This window comes from Phascolarctos cinereus, unplaced genomic scaffold, assembly GCF_003287225.1.
Source record: "Phascolarctos cinereus isolate Bilbo 61053 unplaced genomic scaffold, phaCin_HiC Scaffold_7;HRSCAF=346, whole genome shotgun sequence".
Taxonomy (NCBI): Eukaryota; Metazoa; Chordata; class Mammalia; order Diprotodontia; family Phascolarctidae; genus Phascolarctos; species Phascolarctos cinereus.
In genome coordinates, this window is record NW_027556180.1 from 33,876,543 (window position 1) to 33,897,898 (window position 21,356).

Here is a 21,356-nt window from a genome sequence, read left to right on the forward strand (position 1 = left end):
CTCAGAGTTAAATATATTTCTTTATTTTGGATAAAATGAGAGAGGTCACGTACTAACACCTTCAACTCAATTCTTCAAAATCACTGATTCCAATCTCTCTAAGGAAGAACTAATTAACTCTCTCTCTCTCTCTCTCTCTCTCTCTCTCTCTCTCTCTCTCTCTCTCTCTCCCTCTCTCTCTCTCTCTCTCTCCCTCCCTCTCTCTCTCTCTCTCTCTCTCTCCTCTCTTTTTCTCTGCCTCCTTCTGTCACTTTTTTTCCTTCTCTCTCCTGTCTTCTCTCTCTGTCTCCCTCCCTTCTCTTTCTCTTTCTCTCTGTCTCCCTTGCCCCCATCTCTCCCTTCTCTTTTTCTCCATCTCTGTCTTTCACTAATAAGCCCAGAATTATGAGGAGGTCTTGTGGTGTTCTGAAGGAGGCTGATAACGAGAGCATGTGGATCAACAGCAGTTGCTTAGGTTACAAAGGCGCGTGTGCAAGGAAGCCCTGCCCTACATGACAAGATATTTTCAGCTCTCTCCCTCTCCCTCTGAAGATGTAGCACTAATATAGAATAATATGTGCAAACACTTTTATTCATCATACCATGACACGTCCCAGCATGAAGTGTCATGGGAGGAATATTTCAAGACCTTCCCTTCCCTTCCCTTTCCTTTCCTTCCCTTTCCTTCCCTTTCCTTCCCTTCCCTTTCTTTTTTTCCTTCTCTTTCTAACAAATGGTAAGGTTTTCATGATATTCATGATATTTAGGAGGGAGGAACAGCAGCGTCTTATTTTGTTTAGCCTATGAGAGGAAATCTATAGTCTTTTAATCATGAGTGAATGAAAATGCATTTGTTAAATGTTTTCTTCGCGCTAGGCATTGTGGTAATGGGAGATGTGAGTAAATTCCCTGTCTATAAGGCCCACGCAGTCAGTATTCTTGGCTACCTGTTGACAACGAGACCAGCTAAAAGGAAATAGAATCCTTAATGTGGATGAAGAACATTGTTCTTGGGAATCATTTTGGTTCAAGTGCTGATGTCCTTGGAACGCCACCTGGAGGGGAAGGGCAGCATGGGGTGGCAGAAGGACTGCTAAATGCAGAACCAAACCCAGACACTGCCCCTTGGACCTTGGGCAGACAATTACAGACCTCAGTCTGAACGAATGAATGAATCTATGTACAGTCCTACTCATAAACTTTCAGGGAGGAAGTCATTAGCCCCCTGGGGGGAGGGGTGGATCACATTTAGGGGCTCTGCTTATCAGCTTTTTAGTGGTACCCCAAAACCATGATGAAATGATCCTGTCTCCCAGAAAATGACGGAATTCCTCTCTGGAAACTTGTAGGTAGGGCTTTAAATGACTGAAAAACATTTATTAAGTACTTACTACTTGCCAAGTCAGTGTTAAGTGCTAGGGATACAAATACAAGGTAAGACAGTCCCTGTACTCAAGGAGCTTACATTCTGATGCGGGAGACAGCACACATTAGGGAGTGGTGGCCACAGTATGGATGATGGTCTGGAAGTCACAAAGATGCTAAGGGCAACAGTGAGGAAGTTTTATCATCAATAAAATGAAGACGTGGAGTCTAAGGTTCCTTCCAACTCTAGATTGACACATCTATGATCTGTTTGAGAATCAGGAGGAGAAACATTAGTGGGGTACTATGAGGTAATACGGTAACTGGGTCTGCGGCCAGACTCTGACCATTTCAGCTGAGGTCTTCCAGACTGCAGGTCTGGGGAGGGAGCATGTCCAAAAGCAGGGAAACAAGGATGAGGAAGGGAAATGGGCGTGAAGGAACCGAGGTAGATTCCCCACGATCGTTCTAGGTATGATGGGTTAAATTTGCTGAGAGATTTAGGCTGGATGAAGGGAAAAACAAACCACCCCACAACTCGAACGACTACAACTATCTCAAGGGGAATGGGCTGCGCTGGTAGGTACTGAGCTCCTCCTCACAGTTCCCTGTGGGGGTTCCATAGCTATCTCCCTCAGGGTCCCAAGCACAGGTAGCTGTACCTTGGAAGCCTGAGTGTTTGTGCTCCATTGACATCTGTTAATGATTTCCTGTTTATCCTGTATATAGCTTGTTTGTCTGGATTTGTTTGCATGTTATTTCCCCTATTAGATTGTGAGCTCCTTGAGGGCAGGGACTGTCTTTTGTCTCTTTTTGTACCCCCGCCACCTGGCACACAATAGTGCCTTAATAAATGCTTATTGGTTGATTACTCAATGTCACACAGTTATTGTCTTCCTAACTCCAAGTTGAGCAGCACACCCACCAGGACACACTACTTCTCTATCTGCAGGCTGTAGGTCATGTGTCTTGACCAGGCCAGCCCCTGCTATGTCTGCTCTCTCTCTGCCCCAATTCATGGCTGATTTGTTTTCCAATGACTCACTTGGTCATCTATCCTGAACCTAGGCACCTTGGGGTTATTCTTCTATTGATATAAGCTCACAGTAACAGCCAAGGGACAGTAGAGATGGGTCACCTTTCCCCAGTCCTTGGCTGGGGATTTAATCCCTTACCAATATCAGTTGGGAGTCACTGACCTTTCTTGGTACCTTTGTTTTGATAGCCAGAATAATTGTAATCACAGATGCAAACAGAATTATCCATATATTTTCACCTCTCTGACATTTGGGTCAGGGCCATTTCACCATGGTGGGTCTATGGAAGACATTAAACATCAGACTCTTGTCTTTTTCCTCCCCTTTACTACTGCTCCCTTCCTTATTTTAAAATCACATACCCAGGGCCAAAGGATTCATTGCCTGCAGCCTATTTAACATCACTGCATGGTAGGTCACCGAAAAGGACACAATGAATCCAATTAAGTCAGGAACAGAAAGGGGATTAGATTTGGAGAGCCTGGAAGGCCAGACGCAGTGGGCCTCCCAAGCAGATACGGTGAGCGATTCCCTTTGGCTACACATTTGTTTTCACCCACCCTAACCCACTCTCCTGGCTTTTTGGTTGGAACAAGCGCTAGTGTACTGGATTAAGAACTGAGATAATGCGGACTGAAGAGAGATATACTTGAGAAAGGGTTCCTAGAAATGAGATGGGATAATAGGAGTACGGCTCTCTGAGTTCGTCCTGGTTGTTAAATGTCCAGGTTGTGTCAAGATTCGTGGGCACAAATAACAACTGTAGAATTTTCGAGCTTAAAGAGAACGCTAGAAATAATCTTGTTCAATGTGCTAATTTTATGGACTAAGACCCTGAGAAGCAGAGAGCTCGAGCAATTTATCAAAGGCTACCCAGCTAGCCCATGGCAGAACTCCGACTGGAACCCAGGTCTGTCTCCAGGTCATTACACTTTCTAGTTTCCTGTTGAGCCTCAGCCTAATGAGGCAACAAGAGGACACACCACAGTGACACAATCAATTTGTTATCCCAGAATTTTTAAAAAGCTCGCCTTACGAGGAAGCACGTGAAAAATATTAGTTTCCTGGTAAAATGGAAAATGGAGGCAGCCTGTTATACTGCATAGCACCGGATTTGCAGTCAAGAGGGAGCTGGGTTCAAGTCTTGCCTCTGACGCTCACTCGATCCCTCTAAACCTCAGTTTCTTCATTTGTAAGACTAGTAGGACTCATAAGATTTTGGGTAGGCGCAAACGAGATCATGCACATGAAGTAAAATGTAAGCTCCTAGAGGGTGAGAACAGTTTCTTTTTTGTCTTAGTATCTCAGCAAAGTGTCTGGTACATAGTAAGTACTTGATAAATGTTTACTAAATTGTTGATTTTTTTTGAAATGTTTTTATAAAAACTGTATAAGTACTGTATAAATATCAGCTATAATTATTATTTTAATTGAAAAAAAGTTTACCAGGAGATCAGTGGTTTTAGCCAGTTCATAGAGACCTTGGAGGTCATCTGTCCAACCTCCTTATTTTTATGGGTTAGGCAATGAAGTGAAGGAACTGATGTCAGGGTGAGAAGGTAGTAAGTGAATGACCTCAAATCTGAACCCAGGGCCAATGGGATTTCCATGAAGCATGATCCTTTAAACACTGAATAATAATAATAATAATGTTGTTGTTGCCATTGATTCTTTATTTGTGGATCAGGTGGGTGATTTCACTGTTGTATGGCACCTCTAGTGGGAAACTCCCTCTGTCTATGCAGATTAACAACTCCTTTGGAACTTGTGGTCTTAGAGAGCTGCTTACGGCACTAAAAAGTGAAGTGACTTTTTATAATAAACCTAGAACTGGAAGAAATCTCAGAAGCCATCTCATCCAACCTCCTTTTTCAGATGAGGAAACCGAGGTCTAGGAGGTTAGGTAATTTACACAAGGTCATACAGACAGTAATGGTCAAAAGCAGGATCTGAATTCAAGACCTTTGATTTCAGTTAGTACTCTCTTCATTTGTCCAGGGTCACAAAGTCAATCTATATCAGAGGCAGGACTCTAACTGAGGTCATCCCGACTCCAGGGCTGGCTATCTCTCTTTACAAAAGATAGGCAGATTAGACCCCTGCCTTTGCCAAAGGTTTAAATCAACATGGTATCCTTTTTTTTTTTTTAATCAATGAAAAACTACTTTTTAAATGGAAAAAATTTGGTTGCTTAACTATTCACCTAGGTCCCTTATAGTCACATTTTTAAATTCCCACAGAGCTGATTATTTCCCTCATCCTTCTGTTGTAGATAAATTGCCCTCCAAACAGTTTACTGTCTGATAAGTTTTGTCTAAGACCTTCCAACCCAAGATTCTTTTGGCTTAGTGAGGCCCATAAAAACTCCATGACATTTTTATAGAATGAGCTATTTGTCTTGATGTGTTTGGACAAATTTTACTGACTGGCATGAAATCTATAAGCAAATGAAAGGCTGGTGTACTTTAATAGTGTGCTAGTTAAACTATTTGCAGAAGGGAAGTGTCCAGCAGGAATGGAAATCACCTTGGTTGAATAGGCAGCTAGGTGGCACTGTGGGTGGAGCACTGGATTTAGAATTAGGAAGACTTATTATTAGCTTTGTGATCCTGGGCAAGTCATTTAACTTTTGTCTGTCTCAGTTTCCTCATCTGCAAAACGGAAATAATACTAATAGCATTTACCTCCCAGGACTGATGCAAGGATAAAATTAGATAACATATGTAAAGCACTTTGCAAACCTTAAAGTGCTATAAAATATTCATCATCATCATCAACATCATCATCATCATCATCATCATCTTCTTCTTCTTCTTCTTCTTCTTCTTCTTCTCTTCTTCTTCTCCTCTTCTTCTCCTCTTCTTCTTCTTCTTCTTCTTCTTCTTCTTCTTCTTCTTTTCCTCTTCCTCTCCTCCTCCTCCTTCTTCTTCTTTTCCTCTTCCTCTCCTCCTTCCTCCACTTCTTTTTTTCCCTTCTCCTCCTCCTTCTTCACCGAACTGGAGGATACTAAAACAAAAAGCCCTGGAGTTTCATCTCATAACAAAGCTAATTGTGTGTTGGTTAGAAATTGGTAAGACAGGTGTGTATGGCAGTTATAGGGAGGACTGGACTTGTAGAGAAGAGGAGAGAAAATCTCTAGGTAGAAGCAGTGGAAAGTAGTGGAAATAATATTATATTTAGAGTCAGTAAGATCTGTATCAAATCTGATCTCTGTTAGTTCTACATAAATGACCTTAAACAAGTCACTTAAGACACATATACGTATCAGGACTACCCTGTGACTTCATTGGTATATAGAAGTTCCCGGTATGGAAATTCTCTCTATCAATGAAGTTCAACATCTCTGTAACTTTTGGTCTGAGAGAATTACCTAAAGCACTCAGAGGTTAAGCGACTTTCCCAATGTCACACATCTAGTATGTATCAGAGGTAGGGCTTGAACACAAATGTTTCTGTCTGATTCCCTTTTCTCTGTGCCTTAAGGTAAATTGTTATGACTGCAGTGGCAGTACAATAAGGATCCTAGGAGTTAATCATGGAATAATGGAAAAAAGGAAAAAGGATCAGAAAAGAATCGAGGATTATAGTCAGTCAATAAACATTTATTAAGTGCCTACTATGTGCTGGGGATACAAAGAAAGGCAAAAACCAGTTGCTGCTCTCCCAAGGAGCTCACAGTCTAATGGAAGAGCCCAGTTTACTCTTATCTACATGTGTACATATTCAAGTATATTTCACTCTTCGTAAGTTAAAAATGGCTCAACTTACATTGAATTAATGCCCCTCAAATGTAGATAATAGTCATACATAATTAAATCTATTTGGAGACAGATGATTCATTCCCCAGGATATGGAAAGAAAGTTTGCTTTTGGCTCTAACAGTGCAGAACAGTGATGTTCAACCTATGGCCCTTGCATGTCTATCTTTTGGAGACCAAATAATGAAGGTGTTCAGTTTTCGATGCCATATTTTAGGAAGGACACTGACCATCTTAAAAGCATCCAGAAGAGATCCATCCAGAGGATGATGAGGGGTCTTGGAATTGTATCATATGAGAGTCAGTGGGACTTGGGAGCTGTCTCCAATGTACATCATATGGGCTAGACTAGATAAGAGGTTCTTAACCTGGAGTCCATGAACTTAATTCAAAAATATTTTAATAACTGTATTTCAATATGTCAGTTTCTTTTGTAATTTTATATATTTTATCTTATACATTGAAGAGCACCGTTTTAGGAAAGGGTCTGTCTGTAGCCTTCACCAGAGTGCTAAAAGGCTTCAGGACACACAAAAAAAGTCAAGAATTCTTGGTTTAGATGACTTCTGAAGTTTCTCCTCTGAGAGAATCTGTGATTCTCTCTCTCATGTATAGGTATTATTCTTTTTCAAATGTATGCTGATGCTCTTTTTATCACTAAAATACAATTTCATTTATAAGTGCTACTGAATTCATAGTAGCTTTTTATCACCACATATTTTTGTATTTTCTCAATTGACAGATGTTAATGACAATTATCGTGGGGGGAGGGAGGCTCTGTGAAATGTTTAGATGTTCAAAGGGCTCTTCATATTAAAAAAAGCACTGATGGCTTGGGAGAGAAAGAATAGAATTGTACCTAAGGCTGAGGGTTCAGGTTGGTCCCAGGGCCCTGAGTTTAGAGGTAATAAATGGGTACTTTCTGTCTTTCCTTCAGCAGAATGGAAACATCTGAGCTTAGCACTAGTTTGCAAGTACGATTAGTTGAAATAGAAAATTATCAAATTGTGGTTGCCTAGTCCTGTAATTGTACTCCTTCTCTCATGAGCCTTATGGAATAGCCTTGGGCTGGCATGCAAAGGACTCTTATTTCCCCATTGTGGGGCAGTGAGACTTTACACTCCTTGTCCCAGGCACAAAAATTCCTAGTTATGATAGACATTACACAACTAAAACCAGTAAACAAATACCCAAAGAATAAATACATTTTTACAACCTTTCTCTATTTCTTTGAAATCACCACCATCCCTCCCCCACTCCCCACAGCAGTTTATCATGCAATTAGAATTTGGGAAAATATCACATTCAGATCTTCAAAGGTCACGCAACACCACTATGAGTGCCTGCATCAGGAACAGTGTTCTTGGGATCCTTATGAAGGTGTCAGCATCTCATTTAATTAAAGTTGGAGCCCAGGGGTGGGTGACCTTAATTTTTCCTTCAAAATTAGTTTCAGAAAAATGATTTCCTTAAACCTACATTAACCTAAGGTGGCATCCTTATGACTGCTGTGCCCAGGGCTACCTTTCTGGTGGCCCCATCTTTCCCTTGGGTTCTAGAATGAGGGGGCCCCCTCCCTGGGGGAGGGTCAGACTCGAAGATTTACCTGCCAGTACAACTTGATGAGTTTGCTGACATACTGCTCGCTTCCTCCTGATAACCAGTACATATAATCAGCGATCATGGCACTCCTGAAGGGCAAACACAAAGAAAGAGAAACAAATTCATAAAACAAATGACAAGCTCCCAAATCTAGCACAGGAAACAGTGCATTGAATACAGCAATTACAAAAAGTAAATATTTGCATTGCCATCACATTAAATAAGTTGTAAATCCTTCTGCAACCTCTCTTAATTCCAGTGCCCAACCTCTGTTAATTATTTCCCATTTATCCTGAATATAGCTTGCTTTCTATTTGTTCGCATGTTTTCTCCTTCATTCGATTGTAAGCTCCTTGAGGGCAGGTACTGTCTTTTGTCTCTTTGTACCCGCTGCACTCAGCACAATGCCTGGCACATTGTAGGCACTTAATTAATATTTATTGATTGATATCTGTATTGATATTCTGCTGACCTGTAGGCCTAAAGCAGCAGTGTATGCTTCTCTTAGTTGGTTTTTTTTTACTTCTATTTATACAGTATACAAATATTTAGAAGCTGCAAGAGAAGGCTTTGCTTCAGTTGCTTCTTATTAAACTTTAGAGCATTTGGGGACTAAATTCCATTTTATAAACTGAAATGCCTTCAAAGTTATAACGGCATAGATGGCTAACTGAAACACAGGCTTTAAGCATATCTCTCTCTTTGCTGAAGTAGAAACTTGTTTGTTTTTGATTAAATTAAGCCTCCTTAGAAATTTCCAAGAAAAAAAAATCTCACCAGCCTCCTCCCCCACCCCAACATCTTTGTCTCTAATTGAATCTGTTTCAGTATCCAGAATACTTGTTACAACCATTGCATTCCTCTCATTAGACTGGGGGAGGGGGAGGGGGGGATTAAGGGAGCTGGGGGAAGGGCTTAACAACTATCATGAAATGGATATTAATGCGTTGTTTGAATGCAATTTGGAAGAACGTTTTGCTTTTATGGCTGCCTCTCTGCTAGGCCTCTCTATTTCTTTTCTCTAGAGATTCCAAATCCAATTAAATGTGACTGGAAGTAATTCCAAATTGTCACGTTAGCCAATTAAACATATAATAATCCCGTGTGCCTAATCACAAGCTCCAAAAGTTTATTTATTGAAGTAGAGCTATCAATGTGTACCCCTGGATGTTTTCCTTATCTTGGTCTGCAGAAATGTGTTGTTTCTTGACATTCTTGTAAATTGAATTTGAAAACTTCCCTCCCTAAATACAGGCGTCTCAGACATAGCCCCATTACAACTCAGCTGGGGATGGTGTAGTGTAAGTAGCTAGGGTGCTGACTCTGAATCAGGAAAATCTGGGCTCAGATTCAGGTTCTGAAAATGCCTGGGAGACCATGGGGAAGTCATTTATGGCTCCTCCCTCTCAGTCTCACCTTCCTCACTTTAGTAGCAAGGGGAGTTTGAGTGCATCACGTCTAAGGCGCCTTCCTGTTCTAGTTCCAAATCTAAGGATGAGGTGAAATCCTTAGAAAGTCTGGGTTGTTCTCACCTGCCCCAGAAGATAAAAATTGAAAAAACACCAATGGAAGGAAAAATGATCATTTTGGAATTGGCCCTAGAATTAAGAAAATGAAGCATTGATGTGTTCCCCCCCCCCCCTTCCTGTTGTTCCTTCTTCGTTTTTGAAGAGGACCAATGACATCAGGAGGGTGATGTCTTGACTTTCAAGTGAATTGGGTTTGAATGTGGCAGAGCTGAATAAAGTCATTCGCTTCACTCTCTCCTCCGCAGTCATCAGAATCTAGTGGCAAGATAAGAATCAAGAGGCCGGGTGATGGACCAGGATGCAGTAGATGTGGCCAACTAGTTAGACTTGGGAATGAAACTATCCATTTAAAATTCAAAATTTTAAAAAAAACTTTCGGAAGAGAGAGTGGGGGCACTTAAGACGTACTGGGGACTGTGCATGTCTGAATCCCACAGGTAACAGGAGAAAGGTAGGTCCACTTCAGAGCTCGGAGAATGTCAAAATCACTTGGAAGAATTCTACTGCAGAAAGGGCAGAAAGATTGGGCATCACTGAAATTGCTGACTGATTTTCCAAATGCAATCCAACCTGCTATCTTTCTCCTAGGTGATGTAGAAGATGGAGATCCTGACTTAGAGCAGGAACATCTGAGTTCCAATCCTACCTCAGACACTTATTAGCTCTGTGACTCTGGTTAAATTCCTTCATCTCTAGCCTCAGTTTCCTCACCTGTAAAATGGGGAAAGTAATAGTATCTACCTTACAGGGTTGTTGTGAGAATCAAATGAGAGATTATCCATGAAGTGCTTCAGAAACCCTAAAGCACTATATAAATTTTAGCTACTGTTATCAATTCCATTGACATTTCACTAGCTCAACAAATTGTGATACATACAGGTAATGGGGTATTATGATGATGAATATGAGGGATTCAAAGAAAGATGGCAAGGCTCTTATAAACTGATGAAAGGTTAGGTAAACAGAACCAGGAGAACAGCATTCATAGCTATTATCACAATGTTAATGGAGAGATCAACAAAATTAAACTTAGTGCTGCTTATTTAAAATAGTGAAGTTTGACCCAAAAGAAGAGATCAGAATATGTACTTCTCGCTCTTTATTAGAAAGTTCAGGCCATCATGTGTTGTTTGCATATTGGCTGGTTTGACTATTTTTCAATTTGAAATTTCTGGTACAGGAGACTCCACCTTAAGACTTTTAAAATCTTTGGTCCAAAGGATGGTTTGGTGGGGAGGGATGTCTGGAGTGATATATCAGTTATAAGTATGATAGAAAGCAAAAGACATCAATAAAACTAAAGAAGAGGGAAAAGATGGTAGATGCCTCTAACATTTTTTCTACACTAATTGCTTACTCAAATGATAAGCTTAAGGGATTCACGTATTGGGTTGAAAATTTGTTCTTAAAAAACCAGAATCTCATAAATTTACAGATTGTTGGTGTCCCACATTGCCATCTTGTGTCCACCATTTTGTCTGTGTAGCTGTTGTCAGCTGGAACTCTGGGCCTCTGGGTTTGCTCAACAAACCATCCTTAATAAAGATTCTGGTTATCAGTTAAATAAATAAATAATTAGGCTGAGGGCACAATAAGGATCGCTGGTACAGTTTATTCGTTTGCTGTTTGTTGTCAGACATTAATAGGATGCCAGAATTCAAACGTCCCAGCCAAAGACTATTTCAGTTCTAAGTTATACGTGTTCCTAGCTCAGCCTATGCAAGAACATTGCAGTTCGTGGTTGCAGTATTAGTGGACCAAGAGATCTAGAGAGACTAGAAAATTCAGGTAGTTGAAAAGGCATAACAAAACAATGAAACAAAAAGACCAAATGGGAAGAATTATGAAGCTGGAAGATGAGAGAAGGTAATTTGACACTAATAAAACAATAAGTCAAAATGGTTGGGTTTTAGGGATTATTGCTATGGTAGAAATAAAAATGTTATTATTTTGAACATATTTTGTATTTCTCACTTGTTTACATGTCATGCCTCCAACTAGAATGTAAGCTCCTTGAGGGCAGTTAACGTTTGTCATTTAAAAAAATCTTCTTCTCCTATTACCTAGCCCAATGCCTTGCATATGGAAGGTGCTTAACAAAATGCTTGTTAAATCAAATTTGAAAAAAGAAATTCCTAATTTTAATTTTTAAAAATTCCTAATTTAAGCTTAGGGAACATTGTATTGTTGATGTCTCACTCTCCTTTATCCCTAATCAACCAGTCACTTGAGGACTCTCATCTACCTTCACAACGTCTTTTAGATCCAACCCATCCTCTCTACTCACAGAGCTACCATCTTAGTTCAAGTCCTCATTACCTCTTGGCTGGATGTGTTTAACATCCTCCTAACTGGCCTTCCTGACTCAACTCTCTCCCCTCCCCAGCCCATCTCACACACCACTGCCAATGTGCCTTTCCCTAAGCACAGATCTTGCTGTTTCCCTACCCAATCAGTTCCAGTGTCTCCCTATTTAGCCTTGAGGATAAAATACAAACTTTTCTATTTAGCTCTTTTCCCAAGAAGGCAACCTCTCTTGCCGACCTCTTTGGGCACTGCTCCCCATCCTGCATGCTGTGATCCAGTCACATCTGCCTTATTTTCTTTTCCTTACGAACAGCACTCTCATTTTTCCAGTCTCTGTGCCTTCATGATAGCTATATCCCATACCTGGAATGCTCCCCTCTGCCTTAGAGGGTCCCTCTCTTCAAGACTCAGCTTAATTACCACCTATGTTACCATCAGCTTTTCTGATCTCCCAATTGCTACTGCCCTTCCTCTCAAAGCTCCCTTATATTTAATTAATGTATAGTAATTAATGTATAATAATAGAATAACATATATACATCTATGAAACATTAATATATAAATACTTTAGATACACTAATATATAAATAAATGCCAATATTTATTTGCTTTATATTTATGTTATATATATATATTATATGCACTTGTTTTTTTCCCATTAGAATGTAAGTACCTATCAAAGTGTGATGGTTTTATTCTTTGTCTTTTCATCTCTGGCACCTAGCACATAGTAGGTGCTTAATAAATGCTTGCTGATTGGTTGACTGATTGAATGTATTTACCACTTTGCCCATGCTGGGGCTAAACGCACAGCTTATAGCAAGCCTCATGATAGAACGTAAGCATTATAAAGAGCTTCATATACTTTCTTCTCATTAGATGCTTAATATAAGCTCCCTGAGGACGGGCACTTGGGTGCCTGGCACAGAACGGGTACTTGACAAGTATAAGTTGATTGCTTAATTGAGTGATATGGGAAGCATCACTATTCTGACTTTATAGCTGAAGAAACAGGCTCCTGGAGGCTTGCTTTATGTCACACAGTTAGTAGGTGGTGGAGTTAGGGTTCAAGCCAACTTCTCAATTCCTCATTAAAATTTGTTGTTAAGTCTGGCTTGCTTTCCGTGAGTGTGAGTGCTCGCTGATTGACTGAATTGTAGCCCTGGTAGTTTCTCCTTGGAGGGGGAGGGAGGATGCCCCTTCTGCCAGACACTTCTCTTTTTTCCCTAATTTTGCCTCCTGCTTCCTTTTCACTCCCTGGCCCTCTGTTCCGTGGCAGCAAACCCCTGGTTTGATTAGTTGGTGAGGGACGGCAGGAGGAGGCAAATCATCACCCCGTGTGGAATTGACAAGAGCAAACGCTAGGGTTGCCCATCAACTGAATTCCCAAGGGTCCCACAAACATGGCCCCAGTTCTCTAATTAATGCATCCAGTCGCCCTGGCCTTCCCCTTCCACTACCTCCCTCATCTCTCCCAGGGGCCCACTAGACAATATCCTAAGCGCTTGCTGATGTCCAACCTTTCTTCAAAGTGTCTTTTCACATCAACATTATCCACTTTAGCGAAAGCTTCTGAGGGGAGGGAGGAGCCCCACAAACCCTATTTATTTTACTCGTCCACGAGAGGATCCAGCTCAGCACTCTATTCCTGAGACTGAGTGCTGAGGACAGGCAATGGGATGCTAATGCTGACGCCGAGAGGGCCTGGGAAGACATTGTTTTGATGTGCGGTGTATATAAAATTAATTTTGAATTATTTTAACATGATACCCTCTGACAATATCTTTATAAAATAGGTTTTTATTGATGTTGATTTTTTTTAACAACACTATCACACTTTCTGAGTGACTCTTCACCTCCCTACCACCATCAGAACCCTATTTGCAACAAAGACATACAGTAATTGAAACAAATCAACTGTCATGTATCTTCAAAGAATGATTGCTCCTATGCAGTCATATTAATATAGGGCTGACGCTCCTTTTATGCTTACTGTACAAGATTGGTGCTTAAGACACATTGCGCTTTTCAAAGTGTGTTCGGACAGCATGGTACCATAGAAAGAACACTAGCTCTGCTGTCATAGGACCTGGGTTCATATCCTGCCTTGGATGGTAATATAGCGCCAAAAGGGGAGGGATAGGTTTTCTCATCAGGTAGGGGCCGTAGCCATGAGTGGGATAAAAACATGGAGAGCACACTCCTAGGCTACCAAGGTCACTACTAGGAAGCACAAGAGAGGTCAGGGCTAGACATCAGAGTTAGCAGCTCTCTGAGTACCACAGAGAGCTTGGTCCTTCTGAGTATCTCTTGGTGTCTGGTAGAGCAATGATTTGGTGATGTGGGATTTTCCTGGAGCTCGGTTCTTATTGTGGAACATGACTGTATGGTGCAGCAGCATCTCCTTGGCACAGGACTCCAAGGATTAGGCTTAAATCTCCAAGATTAGACTTGGCACACGGACAACCAAAGCTTGGGGTGCTGGGCCATGAGTTAAACTCTCTGGACCTCAATTTCTTCCTCTTTAAAAGGAGATTGAACTGGATGACTACAAATCTATGAATTTATGGTCTATTAAACACAAATGCTCACAATGCTGTATTCAAAGGGATACACAATAGAACCTCATTAGAACATGAGCTTAATTTACCATGGGTCAAATCTATCCCCAGAACGTGAGAGCTGTGTACAGTCAAAGCCTTCTTGCTCACGTGATGCCAGCCCATAAGGTGAGTTATCTCCTAAATCAGTATGATGAAAGGATTCCAGTGAGCTCATATACACACTGTCATTTTTTAAAAGCTTAAATATTGTTAAGTAACCATGCAATTGTAAGATTATATGTAGTGGAGAGATTCTCCATCAAATTCCAAAATGTGCTCTCCCTCTCTCTCTCTCTCTCTCTCTGGCTCTGTCTCTCTGTCTCTTTGTGTCTATCTCTCTCTGTCTTTGTGTCTCTCTGTTTCTGTCTCTCTCTGTCTCTCTCTCCCTCTGTCTCTCTGCCTCTTTGTGTCTCTGTCTCTCTGTCTGTCTGTCCGTCTGTCTGTCTCTCCCACCCCCTCCCCCCAGTCAGGCCACATGGTGGGGTAAAGCCATAAGACATATGAAAACAAAAGGCAAGCCTCATGCAGTTGGAGATACCAGACCTGCAGGGCCAGAGGGGACCTTGGGAAGTATTTCAGTTCATCACTTTGCCTTTAGCCGCAATCCCACTTAAATCCTTCAGATGAGAAGGGTGAGAATCTCTTTCTTTCAGAGACCTCTAGAGGTCTAGAGACCTCTTTTTTTCCTGCTCTCCTCATTTGTCCTTGAGTTCTTTGGTCCTAACTTCCTCCTTCTGCATTTCCTTTTGTTCTGTCTTTCCCTGTTGATGGAGAGCTGATAGTTCTCAACCACTGTCTAGTAATGTTTTGTTTCCTTGAAGTCAGATATTAATTTCTTCTTCCCCAGGTTAATTAAATGACTCTAGGTTCCTTTGCACTCCCTTCATAGGCCCTCCTTTTTCAATACTGAGGTATCTTCCTAGCTCCTAAGTGGTGGAGTCCAGAACTGGGTTAAAACTTTTTCTAGGCTAAATTTCCAATATATAGTACTCTCATTCATCCAACTAGTGTTGACGTTGCATAGCTCCCTTCCTTTTAGCTTATGGACTGTTACAGCCTCTAAATAACACTAATAGACATTTATTACATTTAAAATCTGCACAGATCTTTGGATATACCATCTCATTTGAGCTTTACAGCAGCCCTATGTGATAAGCACTACAGATATATTTATCTCCATTTAAACGAGGAGGAAACTGAGGCTCAGAGACATTGACTGATCTGTCCATGTTCACGCAGCTAGTAAGAGTCAGGCAAGATTTGAACCCGGAGCTCTTTGATTTTAAGGCCAGTCCTCTCACCCCAGGACTGCCATTTCCCAGCAGAGTTATCTGTTTCCCATGCTGGCTGCATCACACACTCATATCTTCCTAGTTTTAATTGACTTATGATTTGTTGGAAAAGTAATTGCCTTTTGGAAGTAAATATGGGTCTGCTATTCTCTGGCAGACATAAACATGAAAGATTGTAGCCTGTGTAACTGGAATGGAGATAAGAACTGAATTATCAAATTCACAGAAGCTTAAACACAAATAACACATTGGAAAGAGCAAAGATGATCTCCTATCAGAGTGTGTATGTTACAGCAGGTCCTGAATAAACACCTTCCTGGTGCCTCTATGTCAGGGACGACAGTGCTCATCTGAGATCATGGATTCAGGATTTTTTTTTCCAGCAAGAGGAAGATGTATGTGTGTTAGGGGAGATGGTACAAGGCTTGCCTCCAAAGGTAGTGAACTTCTCATCACTGGTGGTATTTAAGCGAGTCTTGATGACCCCTTTCTGGGTATGTGTGTCAAACTTGAGGCTCCTTGGCTGCATTCCAACCCTAGTGGGTCTGAACCAGGTTAAAATGAGATTGAGAAATATCTATCAAAATAAATAAAAGTACAATACAATATTTGTAATGTTGATTTGTGGTTTTCTAAGTCAACACACCCCTGCAGGTATTTTTCAATTTGAGGGTGACACCCTGTCCTAGAGGACTTTTCTCTGCACAGACAGTATGACTTACAGTCAATGGGCTCAGAAGGCCCTTCTGAACCAGGTAGTTTATCATCTTATGGCACATTTTTATTTCAAGGTCACAGATAAAGGGCTGGAAATTCTTTAGAAGTCATCTGGTCCAACCTCCTCCTTTTTACAGAAGAGGCAACTGAGGCTCAGAGACATTAAATGACTTCTCCAAAATCATTTTGGTAGTAAGTGACGAGGCTGGATTTGAACACGTATCATCTGACTTCTAAGTCAATGCTTCTTCTCCTCCAATATTCTACTTTTCCTAGACATCTCAAGGCAACTCGGTTAGCTCTGTACTGGCTATAAAAACTTTGGCTCCTTCTCATCCAGTGAAGAGCCTTCAGCATTCGTATCTGAAGAGAGAAGCAAACCCTCCATGGTCTTCTGACTCCTCCTGACTCCTCAGGAATCAAGTATGGGGAACCTGGGTTCACTGGGCAGTGACCCTGCTATCCTGGGAGTTGTGTTTAAGCTAGGTTACTCAGTGAATAGAGTGCTGGGTGTGCAGTCAGGAAGACCTAAGTTCAAATATGGCCTCAGAAACATACTAGCTATATGACCCTGGGCAAGTCACTTAACCTCTGGTGGCCTCAGTTTCCTCAACTTTAAAATGGGATAATAATAGCACTTACTTCCCAGGGTTGCTGTGAGGATCAAATGAGATAATATTTATAAAGTGCATTGTAAACCTTAAAGTGCTATATGAATGCTATTATTATTATTATTGTTATTATTGTTATTGTTATTATCATCTTTTGTGACCCAAAGGCCCTCCAGGCTGTGGATGAAGGTCCAAGACACTGATCTCAGTCATGCTGAAAATGTCTGACTGCCCCTTAGGTTCAGCTTCTGGTAAGCACTCGTTCGATGCCCTTTTTTATAAGAGACGGGACCGGGCACCTGTCGCGGCATTTAAAACCTTCTAAAGAGAGTGAAGGCAGGACAAATGTCCCCTTGGGGAAGGCATCGTTAAGAAGAGGTTGGGATGAAGGAGAAGCCCTCTCCGTATAGCTGGAAATAAACTTAGCTTTAGTTATCAAATCAGCGTGGTTCATGTGACTAAGGAGGAAATTAATACACTTACATTGCCAGTACGGACAAGGAGTAACAAAAAACGCAGAGGGAAGGCATGAAGGAAAGCAAGATGATTCCCAAGGCTTGGAGAAGCCCCAAGGGGGCCATGTTAGCTGTACTGAAATATAGGAAGGACTGCCCCACGAAAGAGACGTGCTCCTGCTCGGCTTCAGAGGACTAAGCGGCAATGGGTGATAGTGACAGAAAGGTAGATTTAGGCTTGAAAAAAGTAAACATTCCCTGATTAGTAGAGCTGTGCAAAGTGGAAGGAGCTGCCTCAGGAGGCACTGGAGAAAAAGTTGGATGACCACTTTGGGGAAGACTTTTAGGGGTTCAGATCCTCAGGTCGCTTCCAGCTGCAAATCTAGGAGGCTACGAAGCAGGTCTGCTCGGTTTGCAGAGGGATGTCTCATAAATCTCAAGGGGCATGGGCTACGTAGAGTCGACATTTTCCCTAGATGTCGCATCAGGTGAACAAACTAATACCCGAGGCTCAAGGAAAGCGTGAAAAATATTAAAAAGATAAATGAAGGGGGCTGGAAACCCACGGCACCATTCTGGGGTGGAGCATCACTGGCTGGAGTCCGATCACAGGAGGCAGCCGGCAGCAGCCAGGGACCCGTCCTCAGGGTCTGCTTGCCACCAGCAGAGGTCGCCCTCCCTTCTTCCTCTAAGAGTGAAGCCATCTAGTCTGTCTGTTTCTCTAACCTTGGTCTTGATCGTAAAGCTCTCCTTAACCACAGACAGAATTAAAACGCGCCGGGGGCGGGCGAGGGGTGCTATCACAGGAGGGGAAAAGGGAAGACTATCTATTCGGATTCTAGGCTCGGAAAGCGATAAAAAGCCACAGGACTACCAACCTAAGAAAACAGGCAATCCTGAATTTAACTCTGCTTTCGTACTGTTCAGACAAGCAGCTCCGGGGCCTGCCTGAAATACAAAGGGCTCGGATGCAATGACAGACGCGGCCAATGTGTAAATGCTATAGCTCGGTAGAGTAATGGTTAGAGCACTGAGCCTGGAGTCAGGAAGACCTAGGCTCAAATCCATCCTCAGACACTTATGAGCTATGTGATCTTGGACCAGTCACTTAGCCTCAGCCTGCTTTGATTTCCTCCTTTGTATTATTATTAATTATTATATTAATTTATTAATATCTATCTCCCAGTGTTGCCATGAGGATAAAATGAGATCATATGGGTAAACAGCCAAGATGACTTTCTTGCCAGTCCTCATTCATGACATTCCATTTCCCATTTCTACCCATTTGCCCCTAGGCCTGGAATGGCTTCCCTCCTCACCTTCACCTCTTAGAACTCCCCGTCTCCCCTGATCAAACACCACCTTCTATACGAGACCCTTTCTGGTCCTCCAAACTGCCAGTCCTCACCCCCATTCCCAAAGTAACTTGTATTTTTAGACCTTATATATATGGGCATATGTTATTTTTCCTGATAGAATGGAAGCTTCTCAAGGGCAGAGACTTTCTCTTCTGTCTTTGTTTCTGCAGGGCCTAGCATGGTGCCCATCATATAACAAGTGCTTAATGGATCGGTGTTTTTTAACTGACCATTATGTACAGATTAGTCTAATGCAAGACAGAATGAGATAGGGCAAAGGGAATCTGGACAAAATGCTCTTGGAAAATTGGAAGATGTAGACAGATCATTTCAAACAGGGGGTCCTGAAGAGGGGTGGGAGTCTGGGAGGGTTGGATGGAAGGGGTGGCAATCTGTCAGGGCTATGAAGGATGAGAGGGATCCCAGCAGAGGAGAGGAGCAGCCTCTGAAAATGCATAGAGGAGAGGAGAAAAGCAACAGATACAAAAAGGGTGAGAGGGAAGCAGATAAAGCTAGAGACATGCTGGGGAGGTCTTAAATGGCTGGCAGAAGAGTTTATATTGTATTTGGTAGGCTGAAATAGAGCCACTGGAAGGTTTCAGTCACGGGAGTGTCATGGTCAGACCTGTGCATTAGGAAGATGATTTAGATATTTGTGGAAGGATGGTCCAGCTGGGGAGGAGAGAGCCTGAAGGCAGCAAGAACTATTAGGAAGCAACCATTACTGTGCATTTGAGAGGTGAGGAGGAGAGCCTCAACAGAGTGAGTTTGTGAGTGGAAAGCATGGCATGGATGGAAAAGGTAATGCAGCTGAAATAGTGTGCATTTTCAGGGGAAAACAGTGGAATCAATATAATCCCAAAATCTGTAATTAAAGTAATACAATTGAATACAAAATAATTCTGCATCTTAAAGTAGCCCTTGAGGAAAAGGAGGTTAAATAGGAAAAGGATGAAGAGGTAGAGCTTTCGTATAGGCTCTCAAGGGGACTTCTAGGCATGTGCCTACAGATCTGGAGATTCATGGGTGTATAAATTTTGAGCTGGAAGGTGCCTCAGAAGCCACCAACTTCCTGACGGAGTGAGAACTGAGTCCTAGGTCCAAGGCAGCAGGTCCAGATTTGAGTCCCCAAGGTCACATGGCAAGTCAAGGCATCACCCTTGTGATGTAATTGGTCTTCTTTGAGAATGAAGAGTGAGCAAATTGTTGCTTACTGTTAGGTACTCATCCCAGAGATGCTATGGACTTACTGGGATGACATAGATAGACACTGCATAAAGCCCACTTTCCCCAGAGCCTAAGACCATGCCATCAAGCAGTTAGGGAGAAAGGTCTACACTTCTACTTCTGCTATACTTTTGAAGTAAACTTCTCTTTGAAAAAACTAAGTGATGTTCACTGGCTAAATAAAACTAAGGTTTAGACACTGGTGTCTAACAGTGGGGAGGGGGGAAACACATCAAGAATGGGAGAGAGCTTGAGTCAGCAGAGCAGCAGAGGAAGGCGCGCCCCCCCCCAACCCAAAGGTATATCCCTAGAAACCTGAGGGGGGAGGAGAACAAGGGTCTTGCTTTGGGAGAACAAGGCTAGGGAATATTCATTCCAACAGTAATATCTCATTACTTTTGTGCAACACAATTTGTTTATTCTCCAATCAACAGGAAACTACAATTTTTTCCTTTAGTTCTTTGCTATCACAAAAAGTTCTATTATAAATATTTTGGTGCATATGGAACCATTCTTTTTGGTAATGATCACCTAAGGGTTAATGTCCATTAGAGGACTCTCTGGGTCAAATATATCCATTTTAATCACTTTATTTGCATAATTCCAAATTGTTTCCTAGAATGACCCGATGGACTTTTTTTTTTTTGGTCTTCATGTTTCTTGATCTCTCTTCAGTTTCCTAGAATGGTTGTACTAAGTCATAGTTGCACCAACAGTGCATTATTGTGCCTGCCTTTCTACAATCCCTTCAGCATTGACTATTCTCATCTTTGCCAATTTTCTGGATGCGAGGTGGTTGTTCTGGTTTTCATTTCCTTTATAAGGGGCTTGAACCCATGGTTTGGAGTCTTTCATATGGTTCCTACTAGTTTGTAATTCATTCTCCATTTGAGAATTGTTGGCTCATATCATCTGACCACTTATCTATGAGAGAATGGCTTATCCATCTTCACATTCTAAAGATGAGGAAACTTAGGCCCAGAGAAGTAACCAAACTTGCTCAAAGGTGGCAATTGGTCCCAGAATCAGGGTTTAAAACCTGATCCCCGGATCCAAAATCAATGCTTACCGTCTACTAGAGAAGAAGCAGAGTGCTGGGGAAAGAACATTAGAGATGGAGTTAGTGACTCAACCTCCCGGATTCCATATTCATATTTTAGGAGCATCTTTTGATGCTCTCACTCTCAGGAGTCACTAAATGTGGCAATTTGAGATGGGCACCAAGCTGTAGGACAGATGATTTTGGACAGTGTTTTTTTTTTTTTTGTTTATTATTACACCATTTTATTTATTTATTTATTGATCAGTGTCACATTCTTTAATTATTTCTTTCCAAAAGTAAGCTGTTTCATCCTTATCTTACTGGACTCCCCCCTTCAGTAATTTTATTATTATTTTTTAAATTTTTAATTAATTTATTTTGAATTATCAACAATCACTTCCATAAGCTTTTGAGTTTTAAATTTTTCTCCCTCTCCCTCCCCAAGATGGCATGCAATCTGACATAGGCTATACA

General features: G+C 41.6%; 1 protein-coding gene across 2 annotated transcripts in view; it reads right to left on the reverse strand.

Annotated features, from left to right (window-relative positions):
* The window catches only part of SPATA16 (spermatogenesis associated 16), a 302,953-nt gene that overhangs the window by 108,458 nt on the left and 173,139 nt on the right, over positions 1 to 21,356 (reverse strand). For both annotated transcript variants that reach the window (XM_020980514.1, XM_078147301.1), the window contains exon 5: positions 7,746 to 7,830. In XM_020980514.1, the coding sequence (XP_020836173.1) occupies positions 7,746 to 7,830 (85 nt within the window). The remainder of the gene's footprint in view (positions 1 to 7,745; positions 7,831 to 21,356) is intronic.